The 19,035-nt window shown below is 47.0% G+C and overlaps 1 protein-coding gene across 3 annotated transcripts in view; it reads right to left on the bottom strand.

Moving 5' to 3' along the window:
- B3GAT1 (beta-1,3-glucuronyltransferase 1) overlaps positions 1 to 19,035 on the bottom strand; it is a 59,543-nt gene that overhangs the window by 1,064 nt on the left and 39,444 nt on the right. For all 3 annotated transcript variants that reach the window (XM_033172314.1, XM_033172313.1, XM_033172315.1), the window contains 2 exons: positions 14,170 to 14,678; positions 1,441 to 1,737 (listed from right to left, as the gene is read on the bottom strand). In XM_033172314.1, coding sequence (XP_033028205.1) covers positions 1,441 to 1,737; positions 14,170 to 14,678 — 806 coding nt within the window. The remainder of the gene's footprint in view (positions 1 to 1,440; positions 1,738 to 14,169; positions 14,679 to 19,035) is intronic.

Here is a 19,035-nt window from a genome sequence, read left to right as displayed (position 1 = left end):
CCTGTACCTGAATCACTTGTGCAATTTGACAGATCAGCTTGACTTGATCCATCTCTAGTGGAGTTTTAATTGTTTCTCAGACCTGCTGGTCTCTAGCATTAGATGCCGTCACACCAAGTGCAAGAGCTGTTGTACCCATTATTGTATTCAAGTTACCAGATTGAGACTCACAGTCATCTCTGCACCAGATTGCTGCTTCTGAATCTTTTCTGAGCTGCTAAGATTGTCCGTGTTCTGCAGTGCAGACCAGCCCAGTTACCTGTGTCCAAGTAATGGTTGAGAAAATTGGTGCAAGTTTCCCTAAAGTGTCAGACTTATCGACAAGATCTGCTCCAGAAACAAGAGTTTTTGATTGGCAGTGTGTCCATGGTTAAAAATAAAAAGGACTCCTCTCATAGTCTTGTGGAAATGAATTGGAATGTTGCACATAGAGGGAGGAATGTATTTCTGTATTATGTCTCTCTCTCATATAGCAGGAGTGGGAACCTCTGGCCTGGGGGCAGAATACAGCCCTCCAGGTCCCTTTGCTTGGCTCTCTGAACTCTTCCACAGGATGAAAAGGATTTGTCGCCCCCTGTTGTACATCATGCTGGTTGCAGGTGTATGAGCAGCAGGTGTCAGGTACTAAACGTTGCTTTCTGCCAAGAAGGAGCGTAAACTCCCTGGGCCCCATCCTCAAACTCGGCAAACTTCCTCCCTAAGCAAACGTCTGTGCCCAGTGACTCCTTTGTTTACAGGTTCCTTCTCCCCCTGCTCTTTCTGCCGCCAGCCAGCGTGGCCCTTTGGAGAGAAACCCTCCCGTTCCCCTTCAGCTCTTCCTCTTGACGCTCCTCACCTCCTCTTGTTGCCATGGCAATGAACTGCATGTTCAATCGATCCCGTTTTATGCTCAAAGCTGTAGGCTCCTTTTACTGCCTGGCAAGAAAGATGGCCTGGCTGTCTGGAAATGGGGAGTCAGGTCTGCTTACGGAAGATGAAAGGATTTCTGCCGGCTTGTGGGGCAGGCCCTCCTCCTTCCCCCTTCCCCAACTTTTGATACAGGGTCCCCCCCCCCTTCTCAATTAAAATGGAAGGCGCACTTCGCTCTGCAAGAGAGAGGTGTTCTCAACTGGCCTGTGGAACAGAGGGTAGGCCTCCCTCCTTCCAGTCATATACACTGGTTCATAAACATGGGTTTTTGCCCTTGTCTTATGGCTTAGGCCCAGGCTCAGGCTGTGCTGCAAACTGCAAAAAGACCAAAGGCTCTTGATAATTTGTTTTCTTTGTTTGTTTTTGGCCTTTGGGACCACATGAAAGCAAATCAGCGGTCCCCCAAACCAGAGGTGGAAGTCCACCAAAATAGAAGCACAAGTCTGGGGTAGTTTGCTTCCTCCAGAGGAGACCTTGGGTAAACAAGCCCCAACAGTTCTGGTTTTAGAACATCTGGAAGGAAAATGGTACCTTAGTGCAATTGGCAGCTTTTGGCTCGAGGTCGTTCAGGGTCACCAGCTCCCGTAGCAAGCTACTCTCTTGGTATCCGCCCTTCACTCCTCGCAGTTTGAAGTAAGCCTGAGGTCGCTGGAGGATGAGCCTGAGGTTCACAGCAAAGCCTGCCATGTCAATGGCGAAAGGCCGGTGAGGGTCAAATACAGTCTTCCACCCGTAGACCTTCCCGGCAGCATTCACTTTGGGCGACTCGTAGCGCAAGCCGCCCACAAAGGCAACCGGCCAGACCGACACTTTCCTGGTAGTCCGCATCTGGAAATGAGAAAAGAGAGAAAAATAGTAGGCATTGAAAGAAAGGGTCTATTCAGTCTTCTGTATGAAGTTGTACAGTTGGCGCTACCATCTCAGGTCTTCACCACCTCATTCCCACTGCATTTTTCTGCGGGTGCAGAAGAGGTCATAAAACAGATGAAATGTCGGTGGGTGTTTACATCTTCCTTAATCACAAAAATCCCTGCATTTGAAAAGCTAGCATATAAGGGATAAAACATTTCCCTGATGGGCTAGTTGTCTGAATGGAGGGGAGGATTGTTGTTGTTTTGTAAAAAGCAAGATATACCATTGAGACACACACTGCCAGAAGTGGCACAGGCCCTCTACGAACGTACCACACAATAATCGAAATGTGTCACGTCTGCTGAGTCTCTTTATGGACACCCCTTATCAAGTTGCCCCAAGTCTTGATGCGGGAAAACAAAGGTTTAATCCCCAGCATCTCTGATTAGGGACTGGAAAGAATCCTGTTTGAATCCCTGAGCAGCCACTGCCATTCAGTGTAGACAGAACTGAGCTAGAATGACCAGTGATCTGGTTCAGTACAATGAAGCTTCCTATGATGGGTAGGGCAGTAACTCAATGACAGACCATTTGCTTTGCATGCAATCCCTGGCATCCTTCTGGTGGGGCTGAGAGATTCCACCTGCCTGAAATCCTGGGAAACCTCTGCCAATCAGTGTAGATGATACTGAGCTCAATAGACAAGGGGTCATACTCAACTTAAGGCAACTTCCTATGTCCCTCAGTGACATGAAAACTGTTCCCAATGGGGGAGGGCAGGGCATTTGGGTGAAGTTGTAGCACTTCAGATTCCCCAAAGAGCTTCTGCAGAATTCTCCACTGCTTCTAAACAAGGCTTGCTCTTCCTTCTTCCACACCAGAGGGGCCACAGGTGGGAGCTGTCTCTCCGCCGAAGCTGCGGCTGCTCGCTTAACTTGCTTGGTGCTCCACGAGGCTCCGTCTCTCCGATCTTTCATCAAGTCTCTCGTCACTGCTAATTACAGCAAGAGAGCCCGGAGGAGTCCAAGGCACTTAGCCTCTTGTATTATACACTTGCTAAGAGCTTAAGCCACCCACGGGGCCAGCAGAAGAGAGAGACACCAATAAAAGGTTTGCTCTGCAGCAAGCCCTGCTGGCTTCCAGTCTGTCTCCCGCCGCCCGCCCGCCCGCTCCCCCCCCCCCCCATGCAGCCGAGCATTTGCAGGAAAGGGAGACGGAGATGCCACAAAACGCAGCCACCTGCTTTTGCAGAGGGTCTGCAAAATGGTTTTCCTCATACACGAGCATCTGTTGGCAGCAACAGCAAAAACAGAAGCAAAGCCTGATAAACATCCTGCAAAAAAAGGGGGTGGGGGTGGGCGGAGTTCAGCATTACACTTGCAGCTTCTAAACTGCATCCACTGTGTACTGAATTATATTTCCCCTCCTGGGTGTGTCCACATTCAGTGCCCACTTTCTGTCATTCCCCCTCAACAGCTTTCACCAACCTGCTGCTCCAAAAATGTTGCTTAATGATGACTCCCATCAGCTGTTTGATGCAAACCTGCACTCTCCCAAGTCTGCTGTTACCCTGAGCTCCCCCTCCCCCCCCCCGCCACCAAAAAAAATCTGGCTTTCTGGGGCCTTCCTTAGACAACCTGCTTGTCCAATATTTCATCCTGGTTTGCTTATACAAAGTTAACACGGAAATCAGACAATAGCCAGTTTTTATTTCAATTTGTTTGCAGGGTGGTTAGACGACAACGAGCATTTATCCTGATTTGCTTGCAGGATGTTCAGTCTTTCCATTAATTATTCATTTGCCTCAAATGTTTCAGTGCATTTCCTCACCACAAAAAAACAAAAACAAAAAAACTTACGAGTATTTTATTTGTGCAAATCTAAATTTATAGTATGTTCTTGAGTTCCTCCTGCAAAATATATAACAGTTGGGATGCACATTCCTATTCCCCCAGTTATATGTTCCTCCAGAGTCCTCAGAATTGGCCCCGTCCATGGCGCCTTGGGCTTCAAGTTGGTCCACACGTGCCACAAATTAAGATAGGAGACGAAGGACTGTGTGGCATCTTCAGGAGGTAGGCAGGTGGTAGATATCACCTGTGACCTTTAGGTAAACACAAACACCAATTCCCTGCAAGTAGCAAGTTGCTCCATCCTAACTCCTTGCTGTCCTACAGTCTACATAGGGGTTTTTTTTAGTGCAAAATGAGCATTCAGGGATGGTACATCTGATCTGCTGTTTGAAGATCTGTGGCACAGTCTGCTCTACCACCCCAGGACTCTTGCCATCTTGCTCCCACATCTCTCAGTGCATCATAAAGTCATACATTTTTATTCCTTGTTCCCCCACAAAAGTAAATGAAACTGATTGTACTTTTCTTTATTTATTTGCATGCACATCTCACTTCTTTTGTCTACACCCCCCCACCCCCCAAGACTGTCTAAAATTAGATGACGAAGTCCCTGGAGAAAGGACATGTGTATTGTTTATGCTACTATAAGCATCATGGGTACAGATGGTGCAAGATAAATTATAAAGTGCTGGATAAACAATAGTGAAAACCCCCAAAGACTGAAGAGAGACAAAGGGATCTAGGTTTGGCCTTTCCAATGAATGATTGGTGAATCTAGAAGTGCAAGAGCTTATCATGACTGTCCCCATAGCCTCTGCCCCAAGGAGGGTCCAAAAATGTGGGAAGCACTTGCACAAATGCTAGAGAAAATTAAACGTAAAATATTAGGAGCAACGTGGTTGCAATCCTGTGTGTTCTTGGGAGAAATTTTTGAACTCACAGGTGCCTGGTGTTGACTGTTCGCCTTGTAAAACACACTCAGCCCCAGCAAAAGATCTTCGGCCAACTGGGATGCAACTGTTAGCTTTTAATTAAGAATGCAAACAATATTGCATAGATGTGTTGCTGTTCAGAGGGCTAGCATGGCATATAGGGATGCCAATGAAGGAAAGGAAAGATGGGTCCAGCCTCTGCTTGATTCTCTTCCTCATTCTCTGACTTCCTCGCTTATGCTAATCTGTCACAAACAAAGCTGGAAACTCCATTGTTGGCCCATTCGTTTGCTATAGCAAGGAAGGTGGTGGTAGGTAGCCTGAAGTGCCTGAAGATGACATCATAGCCCCTGCTCTGTACAAGTCCCAGAGATGTGCCACCCCCTTGGTGTTTCCGCTCCACCCTACCACCATGCCTGCTGTTCCACACTGTAGCCTGTGCCTGTGGATCACCTGGTGCCCTCTAATATTTGACCAGCGAAACAACAGGCTCGTGAAAGGGTCAAAGCTCTATGACAGAAGGCATGATTTGGCTGCAGAAAGTCCATGCCCTCCGAGTGTCCCATTTTAAGTGGGTCAGCCCAGGTGGTCAGAAGCCACCCTGGCTTCTGATCCCAATTCAGGATGTCCCATTTTGGCTCCCGTGCTCTGGTCACACCAGTCAGTCAGCTCAAACCAGAGCGCAGCTTACCTTGACCCTGCCATTCTTCTTCCTCCTTTTATCAAGGCACTTTTGGAAGCTGGCTTCCAGAAGTACATCTGCGGTGCTGGCAAAAGAGGAGGGGGCAGAGGCATCTGCACCTGGTGCAGCATCTCCTGATGTTGCATGGGCAAGTATTGCCTTATCCTATTCTTTCACAGTGCCCACCTCTGAGCGAGCAATATTTGAAACCTGGTAAGATGGATGGGCCTCACTTTGAGCACAAGAACACGGGAAGAGCCTCCTGGATCAGGCCAGTGGCCGATCTAGTGCAGCATCCTGTTCTCGCAGTGGCCAACCAGCACTGTTTCATGGGAAACCTCAAGCAGGATCCGAGCACAAGAGCACTTTCGCCTTGTGTGATTCAGAAGCACCACTGCCTATGACTGCGGACGCAGAACATAGTTATCATGGCTAGTAGACACGGATAGCCTCATCTTCCACGAATCTGTTCAATCCTCTCTTAAAGTCATGCACGTTAGTGACCACCCCTGCCTCCTGTGGATGTGAGTTCCATAGTTTAACTATGCACCGCATGAAGAACTGCTTTCTTTTATCTGTCCTGAATCTTCCAGGATTCAGCTTCAATGGATGCCCACAAATTCTAGTGTTATGAGAGACAGAGGAAAAACTTTTCTCTATCCACTTTCTCTGTCTCATGCATAATTGTATACACTTCTGTCATGTCATGTTTTACTCGCCTTCTCTCAAAAGTCACAAATGCTGCAGCCTTTCCTCATAGGAGCATCTCTCCACCCCCTCAATCATTTCCATTGCCCTTTCCTGAACCTTTTCCAACTCTGCAACAACCTTTTCAAGGTGAGGCAACCAGAACCACACACAGTATTCCAAATGCGATCGCACCATAGATTTGTATAATGACATTTTTCTATTGGCAGCTTTATTTTCAATTCCTTTCCTAATGATCCCTAGCATGGAATTCCCCCCCCCCCATGGCCATTGCACACTGGGGCGACATCTTCATCAAGCTATCTGCTGTGACCACAAGGTCTCGCTTCTGGTCAGTCATTGACAGTTCAGACCCCGTGAACATATATGTGGAATTAAGAATTTTTATGCCGATATGCATCGCTTTACACTGCATTTGCCATGTTATTGCCTCTTCCCTCCTTTCGGAGAGGTCGTGTTGGAGCTCTTCGCAAACTTTTATTGCTCAAATGACCCTGGATAATTTAGCAACATCAGCAAACTTGCCCTGATGGATGCCCCAAGCCCACAGACAGCAGCCTCCAGGTTCTTGACAGGCAGTGGGTGCAGAAAGGAATGTGGGGGCAGAAGAAATTACCAAGGAAAAATGCTCACCAGAGAGAAAACAATGGAGAAGAATGAGAGAGGTGTAGCATCCATGCCACATAATTACAGCTAGAAGAGAAGGTGGGCAGGGCAGAGGCTGGAGAAAGAGGGGTGCCTTTTTTCTATCCTTGGGTCCCCTTGGGAAACTCACCAAACTTAGTGTACCCAGAACTGGATGTGGAGAGAGCAGCTGGCTGCTGAATGGGACATTGCTGAGGCAGCCTGAAGGAACTCCATCTGCCTTGGGCTTGCCCATAGAAAGCAAACCTAGAGAGACTAGGGTGATGTCAGCAGCAACCCTTCGCTTTGTGAGATATTTACAGGGGAACTGAGAGTTTGTTTGGACCCTGAGTGAGAGCCAGAGTGGATGGGTGGGGTCCTGGGTGAGAGCCAGGAGGGTGTGTCCAAAGGCAACATAATTGGTATTGGTTTGTTTATTAGTAATTTTTTTATTAATGTGTATTTTGGGGGAAAATACTTGTTGTTTAAGTTGTCTGCTGTTGCTTTTGTTTTCTCTACACCGCTTAGAGATATATTATTTTAAGTGGTACAGAAATGGTGCAAATAAATATTTTCCCCAAAGAATTCTGGGACTATGCTAGTCCTTTGCTAAGGGTGCTAAGGGTGGTTAGGAGACCCCCACTCACAAAGGTACAATTCCCAGCACTCTTAGAAAACTGCAGTTCCCAGGATTCTTTGAGGGGAAGTACAGTGCTCCCTTGGTTGTCGAACTTAATTTGTTCCGGGAATCAGTTTGACTCCCGAAACTGTTCAAAAACCAAGGCGCGGCTTTTGATTGGCTTCAGGAGCTTCCTGCACTCAAGCAGAAGCTGCTTCGGACATTTGGTTTCCGAAAAACATTCACAAACCGGAACACTTACTATCAGGTTTGTGGCATTCGGGAGCCAATTTGTTTGACAATTAAGCTGTTTGAGAACCAAGGTACCACAGTAATGCCTATTCACACAGTATCAGAGTGCTGTAAAGGAGACCTGATGCAGATGTGACCTGAGACAGGACTGAGATGGTGAAGTATATCAGGATGCAACATTCCTTCCTCTTAGGAAGGCACAAAAAGGGCTGGTTGGGGAGGCTGCAAGGCCAGCCCCAAGACATTCGGGTGCCTGTGGCAAAGGATATGGTGATGCCCTCCTGCTTCCGCATACCCCTTTACCGAACCCTCCCAGACTGAAAGTTGGATTTACTTCAGAGCTGGTGAAGGGAGGGTAACCTCTCCAACTCCTGAGGGCACCAGGCTAGATTAGAGGGGAAGAGCAACCCAGGGGCAGAGCACCTGAAAAGGCATGGTGACCCGTTAGGAAGAAAAGAGAAGGGAAACAGAGCTGGGCTGTGTAAATTCCGCCAATTTCAATCACACGACTTCCTCCAAAGAATCCTGGGAACTGTACTTAATCCCTCACAAAGCGACAATTCCCAGCACCTTTAGCAAATGACAGCTCCCAGCATCCTTTGTGGGAAGCCATGTGCTTTACATGTGCTTTACATGTGCAGTGTGCATGCAGCCTCCATTGCAGAAAATCTGAATGAATAAACTACCAAAATAAGTTGATAGCTTCCTGAAACTGGTTCTCCAAAATAAAATAAAAAATAAAAAAATCCTCCCAGTAGCACCTTAGAGACCAGCTAAGTTTGTTCTTCGTATGAGCTTTCATGTGCATGCACACTTCTTCAGATACACTGAAACAGAAGTTACCAGACCCTTATATATAATGAGAGAGTGAGGAGGGGTATTACTCAGAAGGGTGGTGGGAATGGGTGATTGGCCGATGGGTGTGGAAAACCTGTTGACTGTTAACAACTGCAATTAGTCTTAAATGAAAAAGCAAGGGGTGAGATGGCTAAAGATAGCTTTGTCATGTATAATGAGATAAGAATCCAATGTCTTTGTTCAGACCAGGTCTCTCCATGGTTTTAAGTTTGGTAATTAGTTGCAATTCAGCAACTTCTCTTTCTAGTCTATTTCTGAAATTCCTTTGTATTAAGACAGCTACTTTGAGATCTTGTATAGACTGTCCTGGGAGATTGAAGTGTTCTCCTACTGGTTTCTCTGTCTTGTGATTCCTGATATCAGATTTATGTCCATTTATCCTTTGGCGTAGGGTTTGGCCTGTTTGTCCAATATAGAGAGCTGAAGGGCACTGTTGGCATTTGATTGCATACACTATGTTAGAAGATGAGCAATTAAATAGTCCTGAGCAGAGCCGTCTCATCCATAGAGGCCGGTGGCGCGCCGCGCCAGGGCGCAGGGCACCCCAGGGGCGCCCCCGTGAGCCCGCCGGCATACCGGGCTCCCCCTCCCCAACCAGCCCCCGCCCCCATGGGCAGGCGGGCACTTGCGCGCCGGCGGGCGGGCGGGCTGTAAGCCGCCCGCCCTCGCCTCCCGGAGCCCCAGCTGGAGCGCTGAAGCGGCGCGGGGCTTTGCGCGACCTTCCAGCACTCCAGCTGGGGCTCTGGGAAGCGAGGGTGGCCGGCTTGCAGCCCGCCCGCCCGCCGGCTTGCAGCCTGCCCTCCCGCCGGTGCGCGAGCGCCCGCCCGCCCCCCCGCCGGTGCGCGAGCGCCCGCCCGCCCCCCTCATCCTCCGCCCGCCGGAGCCCGGGCGCCCGCTCCAACGCCACGCCTCTCATCCCCCGCTCGCCCACCCCCCCTCCCGAGGGGCGGCCAGCGCGGGAGGGAGGCGGGCGGAGAGGCGGCAGGCTGGGGGCGCCGAGGGATCGTCGCGCCAGGGCGGCCGATCCCTCTAAGACGGGCCTGGTCCTGAGATGGTATGTTTGATGTTTTTGGGGCCAGTAATGGTGTTGTCCGGGTGTATGTGGCAGCAAAGCTGGCATCTGGGTTTATTGCAGGCTCTGGTACCAGTGTCCATGTTGAGTCCTGTTGTATTATTGTGGGTGAGGAGTTGTTTAAGATTGGGTGGCTGTCTGTAGGCGATGAAAGGTCTTCATCCCAGAGCTTGAGAAAGAGAACTGTCATTGTCTAGGAGAGGTTGTAGATCTCTGATGATGCGTTGTACTGTTTTAACTTGTGAGCTGTATGTGATTACTAGTGGTGTTTTCTTTTTTGGGTCTGTCTTGCAGCAAGTTCTCTCTGGGTATCAGTCTGGCTCTGTTGATCTGTTGTTTAACTCTCCTCTCCTTTCCAATGTGCCATGCCTCTTTCCATTCAATTATAAACCTCGGTCAGGGCTTAGACTATTTCTGTTTTATTTATTTTTTTACAGTGGTTAGCAACTTTAGGTACTTTTATAACTAATGAACAAGCAAGGATATCAACAGAGTTGGCAAGGGCTAGAGACCAGCAGGAGAGGGCATATCTTTCATGCAGCAGGTCTCAGGCTTAGTCCCCAGCACCTCCAGCTAAGGTGGTCAAAGACCCCCAGAGAACCACTGACAGCTTGTGTGAGGCAGAGGTGGGCTTGTGGGATCTACTCTGGGTTCCCCTTCAAACTGGTGCCATTCAGATGATACTGGACTACATCTCCTGCCATTCCTGACCATTAGTCATGCTGGCTGGGGCTGATGGGAACAGGAGCCCAGAGTGGGCTTATACACACTTAGGGTTGCCACCTTTGTTTTGGCAAAATACAGGACAGGGTGGGGTGATTTGGGGTGTGTGTGTGTGTGATATATATATTTTCATCTGGTGCTGAAGTGACTTCAAAACAATCCATTACAATCTATTGCAGCCTAACAGGATGTCCCCTCTGGAATTTGTCACACATACACATACACATACACATACACATACACATGAATTTGTAAATTTGTCTGTGCTTGGCTACCCAGAGCTGAAATAATATGATCTTTCACACACGTGTTTGGAGAGGACCCCTAACTTCACACACACACACACACACACACAGAGAGAGAGAGAGAGAGAGAGAGAGAGAGAGAGAGAGAGAGAGAGAAGACCTGAAATACAGGACAAAACTGTATCGATACGGGATGTAGCATCTCACACTGAAATACGGGACAATCCTGTATTATACAGGACAGGTGCAATACCTTTCCACACTTCCTTTTGTGCTGCTACTTTCCCCCAGGGAAAACCGCTCTTTAGAACTCAGTCGTAACAAACAGCAATTCAGATGTTCCCTGGATTACCATTTGTTCTGATCTGTCACTAAAGAGTGGGCTTTCCCTTGGAAAGGAGAGACACGAGGGGGGAAATACTAAGACCTATGCCTTGAAAGTGTGAGACAAGGAGAAAACTGCTCAGACCCGTGCTTTGTAGGCGTAGCATAAGCGGAAATGTGGACAAGCCCCATCTCTCTTTGTAGGGTATTCTGAGAATTGTAGCTCTGGGAGGCAAATAGGGGCCTCCTATCAACTCTCAGCTCCCTTAACAAACTACAGCTCCCACAATTCTTTGGGAGAAGCCATGACTGTTTCAAGTGACATCATAGAGCATTGAAAGTGCAGTGTGAATGTGGCCAAGGACAGCTTGACCTGCACACAGGAATAACCTGAAGGAACTCCTGTTTGTTTGGGTTGTGTGAACTAGACCCCAGTTCTATTTCTTGTTGCCAAGTCGAAGGGTGGTTTCTGGCCTGTTACAAACCTATCAGTCAGTTTCTTTTTTTCTTTTTCTCATATCCTCCTGCAATTTTCAGCCTGCCTGCTGATCTCTGCCAATTTTATTTAGCTTGGACTCCGTGCCTAGGCAATGGGCAATGTTTAATTTGCCTGCATTTAAATTAATTAACATTATGATGTCGTCGAAAATTACTTCATTTGTAAATCCTCGGGGGAAGCAGTGTGTCATTTCTCTGTTCTCTAACAGCTCCTACGCACTGCCGGCAATGAATCAGAGTTAATACCCTTTCACTGCAGGAGTGAGTATGCAGATGAGCCAAGATTTGTGTGTGTGTGTGTGTGTGTGTGTGCTGCTGCTTCACCTCCCAGAAGATTTTTCTTTTAACAACAACCTTGCCCTCAGTCAATGAGTATGCATCATTTAGGAGATGCCAGTAAGCTGTGTTCCTCTTCTGTATGAGAGGTGGCAGCCTTATTTGTAATAAATACAGCATGGTGTAGTGGTTAGAGTGTCAGACTAGGACAGGCATGGCCAAACTTGGCCCTCCAGATGTTTTGGGACTACAATTTCCATCATCCCTGACCCCTGGTCCTGTTAGCTAGGGATGATGGGAGTTGTAGTCCCAAAACATCCGGAGGGCCAAGTTTGGCCATGCCTGGACTGGGACCAATGGAGGCCCCACCAACCTCAGTCTGCCCTTAGTCCTCCCCCCCCCAACCTACTTACAGCTAGTCCAGGGCTGGCACTGCCTGCCAAAGATTCCTCCCCCATAGTCTCAGGGTACATTCAGGTGTAGGAGATACTGTGTTAGTTGTTTTCCTAATTATGCCAGTGCTTCAGTCCTGTTTTCTAACATTCGTTTCAAACTGCAGTACCTGTTGTGTTATGGAAATTTGGCTTTTTGACCGATATGCGGCCACATGACACTAAATTTCATTCATACTGGTGCGTGTGTTGGGGTGACACCACAGTGAACGTCATTGGAACATGTCACTATTCCCCCACCCTTTCCGCACATGCCTGTTTCTATGCCCCTTTGATTCCCCCATGAACACATCAGGGAAATAACTGCACGCTAGCATACTGCCCCCAATTTTGCCACTTTACTCCCTCCATTTTCTGGGTTAAGGGGCCTGCAAGCAGGTCCCCACCCCCCTTCCTGGAATCAGAAAACACAGAAAGGAGTGCTAAACATGCACTATATTCCATAGGTTTTCCAGAACTGACTTTTATGCCATGTGGAAAGCTCAACCATGGTGCAGAAAATAACAGTTAGGGAAACCTCAGGAAAATGAAATAAACAGCTGCGTGAATACAGGCTCAGTGTTGCCACTGTAGAACTCAACAGGGAGAAGGGCAAAACTGGAATTTGTGGGGGTTTGCCGGTCACTGACCTCTATGCTTTCCACCCCACCAATCCCAGTGGACATCAGCTGCCACTCACTAGGACATGGGAGACTTGGATTAAACTGAGCTCTGAAATAGTGTTTGCAAATAATGTAAGAAACAAATAGCGGGTAAAACTGATGACAAAGATGACAAAGGTTCTGGAAAGCAAGCCGTATGATGAGTTGTTGAGGGAGCTGGGTGTGTTTAGCTTGGAGAAGAGGATACTCTTCCCAGTCTCATGACTGGGAGTGGCCGCCAGGACCACATAACACCGGTCCTGAGAGATCTACATTGGTTCCCAGTATGTTTCCGAGCACTATGTTGGTGCCATAGCTGTCAACCCTCCCTGCTGTTCCCCACTGCTATAATAAGGGAATTTCCTGCAAAAAAGGGAAAGGTTGACAGCTATGGTTGGTGCTGACCTTTAAAGCCCTAAACGGCCTCGGTCCAGTATACCTGAAGGAGCGTCTCCACCCCCATCATTCTGCCCGGACACTGAGATCCAGCGCCGAGGGCCTTCTGGCGGTTCCCTCATTGCGAGAAGTGAGGTTACAGGGAACCAGACAGAAGGCCTTCTCGGTAGTGGGGCTCGCCCTGTGGAATGCCCTTCCATCAGAGGTCAAGGAAATAAGCAGCTAGCCTATTTTTAAAAGACATCTGAAGGCAACCCTGTTTAGGGAAGTTTTTAATATTTAATGCTGCATTGTTTTTAACACTCGATTGGGAGCCGCCCAGAGTGGCTGGGGAAACTCAGCCAGATGGGCGGGGTACAAATAAATTATTATTATTATTATTATTATTATTATTATTATTATTATTAGACTGAAAGGAGATATGATAGCACTCTTCAAATATCTAAAGGGCTGTCACATAGAAGATGGAGCAAGCTTGCTTTCTTCTGCTCCAGAGGGTAGGACCCAAAACAATGGATTGACGTTACAAGGTAGGAGATTCCAACTGGACATTAGGAAGAACTTTCTAATGGTAAGATACTGTGTAAGATATAACGAGTATGATCTAGTTTCTTCGAGAACAATCGGAAGTCTATTTTAGGTCCTTTTATGTTTTAATTTTTTTGTATTTTAAAATTTTCTTTTTTCTAGTATGGGATGGGATACAAACTGTAATATAGTAGATTGTTATATAAATTTGTGAAATATGTTCAATAAAGTAGTTTTTTTTTTAAAAAAAAGGATAGGTGAAAACCAGCACCATTTTTTTTCTACACAATTTTCAAAATTGTGTACATTAAAAAAAAACACTGGTAGCATTAAAATAAATTCAGCAGTGTAAATAAGTTTTGATGGTGTAACAATGGATTACTGAATGGATGAACACTGAAAGAGAAGAAGGGAAGTCATTGACTTAAGGTTGTCTAAATGAATATCTTGAAACATACACTAGAAAATTTAATAAAAAACTATTAAAAAGAAAAGAAAACCAGCATCAAAAAGGACACATGTACAGACACACAACAGCATGGCCTGTCATATTCAGCACTGGCTGAAGCCTCTGAACATACACAGAGTGCTTCAGTACTTACCTTCCATTCGTTCTGTACCACATTGGTGGAGATGCCTACTAAGCTCAATAATGGAGGCGTCTCTTTTGAAGGTCTGGAGTGGCAACCTAACCCAGAGGGCAAGACCACCCCTTGGCAGCTTACCTCCTCAAAGAGTTCCAGGCTGTAGGTGTTATCATCATCCGCAAAGTAAACAATCCCCGGCTGGCTGTTGTTCCTGTTAAAGGTCTCTCTCAGCCACCGTAGGGCCAGGTTCCTCTGCATTGTCCCCCGGGGGATGCGGGGGTCCCTCATATCCCCCCTCAGCTTGTAGTTGCGTGGGGTTTCCACATTGAGGTGGGTGTAGTTCAACCCAGTGTCCCTCAGGAGCCGGGTAACGAGAGGGGTCCTCCGCTGAGAGTCCTCCACTAGGATCCAGTGCAAGTTCATCACGTGCAAAAAAGTGTTGGCCAACCGTGTCAGCTCCGCCTTCTGGACCGGCCGGCTGTAGGTGGGCGTGACGACATGGATGGTGGGCAAGGCGTCCGACCAGGGAGGTGGTCGGGTGTAGACATACTCTGTCCTAACTACCTCCACGATGTCGCGGTCGGACAGGCAGTACTCCTTGGAGTCTGATCCTTGGACGAAGTCGCGACGAGCATCTCCACCATCTTCTGCAGCAGAGCATGGGGAGGAGAAGGGGAGAGAAGGAACAATTGGTTAGTCTCCCTGGAGAAAGCTGAGAAGGCTGCTTAGAAGCAAGAAACTCTTCCAGTTTGGATTGTCGGGAACAGAGACTGAGCACTAGCAGGAAAGGATGGAGAGGGGACAAACTCAAGGAAGACACATCTGCATTGCAGGAAGTTGACTAGATGACGCTTTGGCTCCCTTCCAACTCTCCCTTCCAATTGGCTCCCTTCCAATTTTATCTACACAGCTCTGCACCAAGACAATCTGGATTTTCCAATCCACAACCATAACAACAACCATGTCTTCTCCTGCGTGTCCTTTCACTCCTTTCTCATACCCACTATGCTGGCTTTTAGATTGGAAGCTCCTTGGGACAGAGTCCTATACTCTGGAAAAGTGATGGTACTGTATAGTTATCGCCATCTATTTTTCACTTTAAAAAAAAGAAAGAAAATAGAAAATGAAGAAACATAACACGCAATGCAGACCCAAATCTATCAATTTTGGTTTCTCTTAGTTTCTTGCTTTCCCAATCTTAAATTCATTTAGCCACATTTCCAAATCAGTATTTTTAAGTCCTCGTGATAATTCATCAGCATTTTAATGTGTGCTTCTCCGATGTGATGTTTCAGAAGGGGTGACTTAGGTAGGTCTGCATTAAAATGCAAATGCTGAACCAAAATTCTAGTGTTTAGAATTTTGTTTAGGCATTAATTTTCACAGCAGAAAAAACATGTAGCATTTGGAAGAATACAATAGTCAACTAATGCATCCAGGAGAGCTGTGGGAAAGCCAAATGGAACCAGCCAGATTTGGGCCAAACAATGACTCTACCCTTAGGGCTACTGGCTGATTATTACTTTGTGAGGCCAACAGCACATGACAGCCTGTTGATGTTTCACCCATGAGAGCTAATGACAGCAGATGATCTCGTGATACTTCTAGAGAAGTCTTTTGAGTGTTTCTTTTAAAAGAATTACAGTAGGAGCTTGGAGGACCTTCTCTCCTCCCCCTCCCAGTCTGCTACCACTTCTCCCTCTGACCAACTCATCATCCCACCGCCAATTCCCTGGCTCTGAGCCTTCTTCAGTCGGGGTTTCCCATGAGGGATTTCCCCGCTGGTGCCTCCCACCACTTTTCTGCATCCAGCCAGTACATGACATTAGGCATCTCTGGAAAAGAATTCTCAGCATCGTCACCCAACTACAATTCTCAAGATCCTTTTGAGGAAACCATGACAATTCAAGCAATGCAGAGCCAGAGTTCCTAATCCAGATGTGGAAGTTGGAAGGGGCTGTTGCCAGGCACAACCAGCTGCAAGACACCTGAAAGAGCAATGCTTGGGCAACACATTATGGTGGCAGTTCATGTTTCCTAGCAAGATGGTAAGCATAAGAATGCACGGTATATTTTAGAGTGTAGGCTCCTTGTGGGTGGAAATCCATCTGTCCGCAGCCTTGTGAACGAATGGCACTGAACGAATACAACTGCAGCCGCATTAATGCATAATAATAATAATAATAATAATAATAATAATGATAATAAAAGTTCTGCTTGCAATTGCTTGAGGTACAATTGGACATGCTCTCCTGTGGTTGCAAGAAATTAGCTTCCATGGCCACTCCCCCATACTTTAAGGTTATTCATAAAGGACTGAAATATTATTGCCCCACCAGTCTGTTTACCAGTTAAAGGTCAGAGGTTTTTTGCTCTTTCCAGGAATGGCTAGCTGATTCATGGAGCCATTTCAGTCAGCATACCAGCAGCTCAACCACGTTTTAATCCTAATGTAGTGAAATGCTTTGTCCATAGCTTCATCCAAAAGGTGAAGAAATTTGTTTAGAAGAGCACTGCTGGCTCAGACCAATGGTCCATCTAACTCCAGCATCCTATTTTCAGTGTGACCAAGCAGATGCCTGTAGAAAGCCCAGAAACAGGACACGGGTGCAACTGCACTCTTCCTGCTCGTGATTCCTAGTGACAGAAGTCAGAGGCAAATTGCCTCTGCTTATGGAGGTAGCTCATAGCTGTTATGACTAGTAGCAGCCCCCTCTTCCATGGATTCGTCTAACCCTCTTTTTAAAGCCACCCAACCATCATTTAACAGCATTCGCCCGAAGGTTGTGACTGAGCAGTCCCACATTTAACGCTGCATCTCGCTTCTGAGTTTGTATGCCAAGAACTGTTTGCATCCACACGAGCCTGCCCATTTTCTATGGCAGAGATGCCCTCCAATTCCCACCATCCACAGCCATTGGCCTTGTTGCCTAGGGCTGATGGAAGTTGCTGTCCAAAATATCTGAAGTTGGATCCCCTCCCCCCAAAAAAATGCATTTGAGAGAGATCCAAAGTAATTGACACCAGCCTTTAGAGTTTGCATTGTGGTTCGCATCAAAAGCCCAGCATAATCCAGAGTTTATTGGACTAAAACTCTGGATAACCTGGTAAGGATTTTCTTTGTCAATTCTTATTAGACCTCGTGGATGATCAGTTTAGGACAGAGGAGAACTTGTAGTCCATCAGATGTTGTTTGACTCTTAATTCCCATCATCAAAGGAGGAGGAGGAGAGCCATGTACTGTATACATCACCCTGAACTCCTTAGAAGAAAAGTGTTGTAACTACAATAAACAAATGAGCTCCGTAACTGTGGCCATGCTAAATGGCACTAACTAAATTTTAGGGAAGCTTTTAATGTGTGATATTTTAATGTATTTGATTTTTGTTGGAAGCTGCCCAGAGTGGCTGGGGAAATCCAGCCAGATGGGCGGGGTACAAATAATAAATTTTTATTTATTTATTTATTTATTTATTTATTTATATTTGTTATCAGCATTTTTATATATCTCTCCAACCATATTCCCAGGATGGTTTTAAAAAAGTATTTTTTAATGGGGGGGGAAGGAAATACAGTGGTACAGTGGTTACAGACGTTTCAGGTTACGTACTCCACTAACCCAGAAATAATGCTTCAGGTTAAGAACTTTGCTTCAGGATAAGAACAGAAATCGTGCTCTGGCAGCACAGCGGCAGCGGGAAGCCCCATTAGCTAAAGTGGTGCTTCAGGTTAAGAACAGTTTCAGGTTAAGAACGGACCTCCGGAACGATTTAAGTACGTAACCAGAGGTACCACTGTACACAAAAATATAAAGTTAGCAGTAAATACACTTCCATGAATGAAGCATATACCAAAGGTTGTGTCATTGCATTCTACTTTATGGAAAGGTCAAAAGCAGTAGCTCAGTGGCAACCACAAGGTTCCAGGTTCAGTCCTGAGCATCTCCAAGTACAGCTGGGAAAGACTCTTCTTTGAAATGCTGGAGTTTCCCTGCTAGTCGGTGTAGACAATGCTGAGGTCAGCTGACCAATGCTTAGGCTGGGCATAAAGCAACTTCTTGTTTCCACATGAGCCTGCCCTTTCACTGATATCATTTACTGCAGCTGTATATACCATGCATTGCACTTTTGGAAATTAGATGGGTGGTACCTGAAGATGATGCCTTTTCAGAGGAACACCTTCCTCAAGGATGTTCACCGAGCACCAATGTTGTGGTTTATTTAGGTGTCCGATAAAGATGGTCTCATTCTCCCCCCTGGCTTCTGCTTAGAAGCTGTCTGGTTGGGATGAGGTCTTAGCTCACGTGTATTGCACACAGAAGGTACCAGGGCCAATCCCTGGCATTTCCAGGTAGGGCTAGGGAAAACACCTTGCATGAAACTCTGGAGAGTCCCTGCTGGCCAGTGTAGAGACAACACTGAGCTGCATGGATCAATGGTTCGACTTGACAAAAGGCAGCTTCCTTATCCTTACCAGTCATGGGAAGTTCAGCAATGCTAATCCTTAACCTGTCACAGGTCACACTGTATCCTGTCTGCTCTTCCTGAGTTCTCCAGCTGTTTCTCTTGGGTGGGGGACATGTCTCTGTGTGCCCTGTAGCCTGTCCTGACCCATCTCAACTAGCCCTTAGGTGTGGTGGAGGGAACTTCAGGATCACCAGTGCTAAAGTAAGGTGAGGTTTCTCTACCTGACTGAGGGAGGTGACATCTTGTCCCTTCTCCTCCTGCAGCAAAACCAGCCCTGCTGCTGCCACAGGATGCTGCAATGGCCAGGATTTTAGAGGGCTTTAAAAATGAAAGATTTGACAAGAGTCATGGAGGATAAACCTCGTCTCTGTGGCCACAAGCCAAGAGAGATAAACGGGGAAGGAAATATAACTCGGCGGGAGAGTTCGGGCTTTGATTGCAGAAGGAACCAGGTTCAATCCTTGGCATCTCCCAGGTAAAAGGATCAGGAAACATGGCTGCAAAGGAGCCCAGAGAGCCACTGCCTGTTTGACTTGAC

The sequence above is a fragment of the Lacerta agilis genome, chromosome 15, assembly GCF_009819535.1.
Source record: "Lacerta agilis isolate rLacAgi1 chromosome 15, rLacAgi1.pri, whole genome shotgun sequence".
NCBI lineage: Eukaryota > Metazoa > Chordata > Lepidosauria > Squamata > Lacertidae > Lacerta > Lacerta agilis.
Note: the sequence above shows the minus strand (reverse complement) of the source record. Positions and strands in the feature narration are given on the sequence as shown.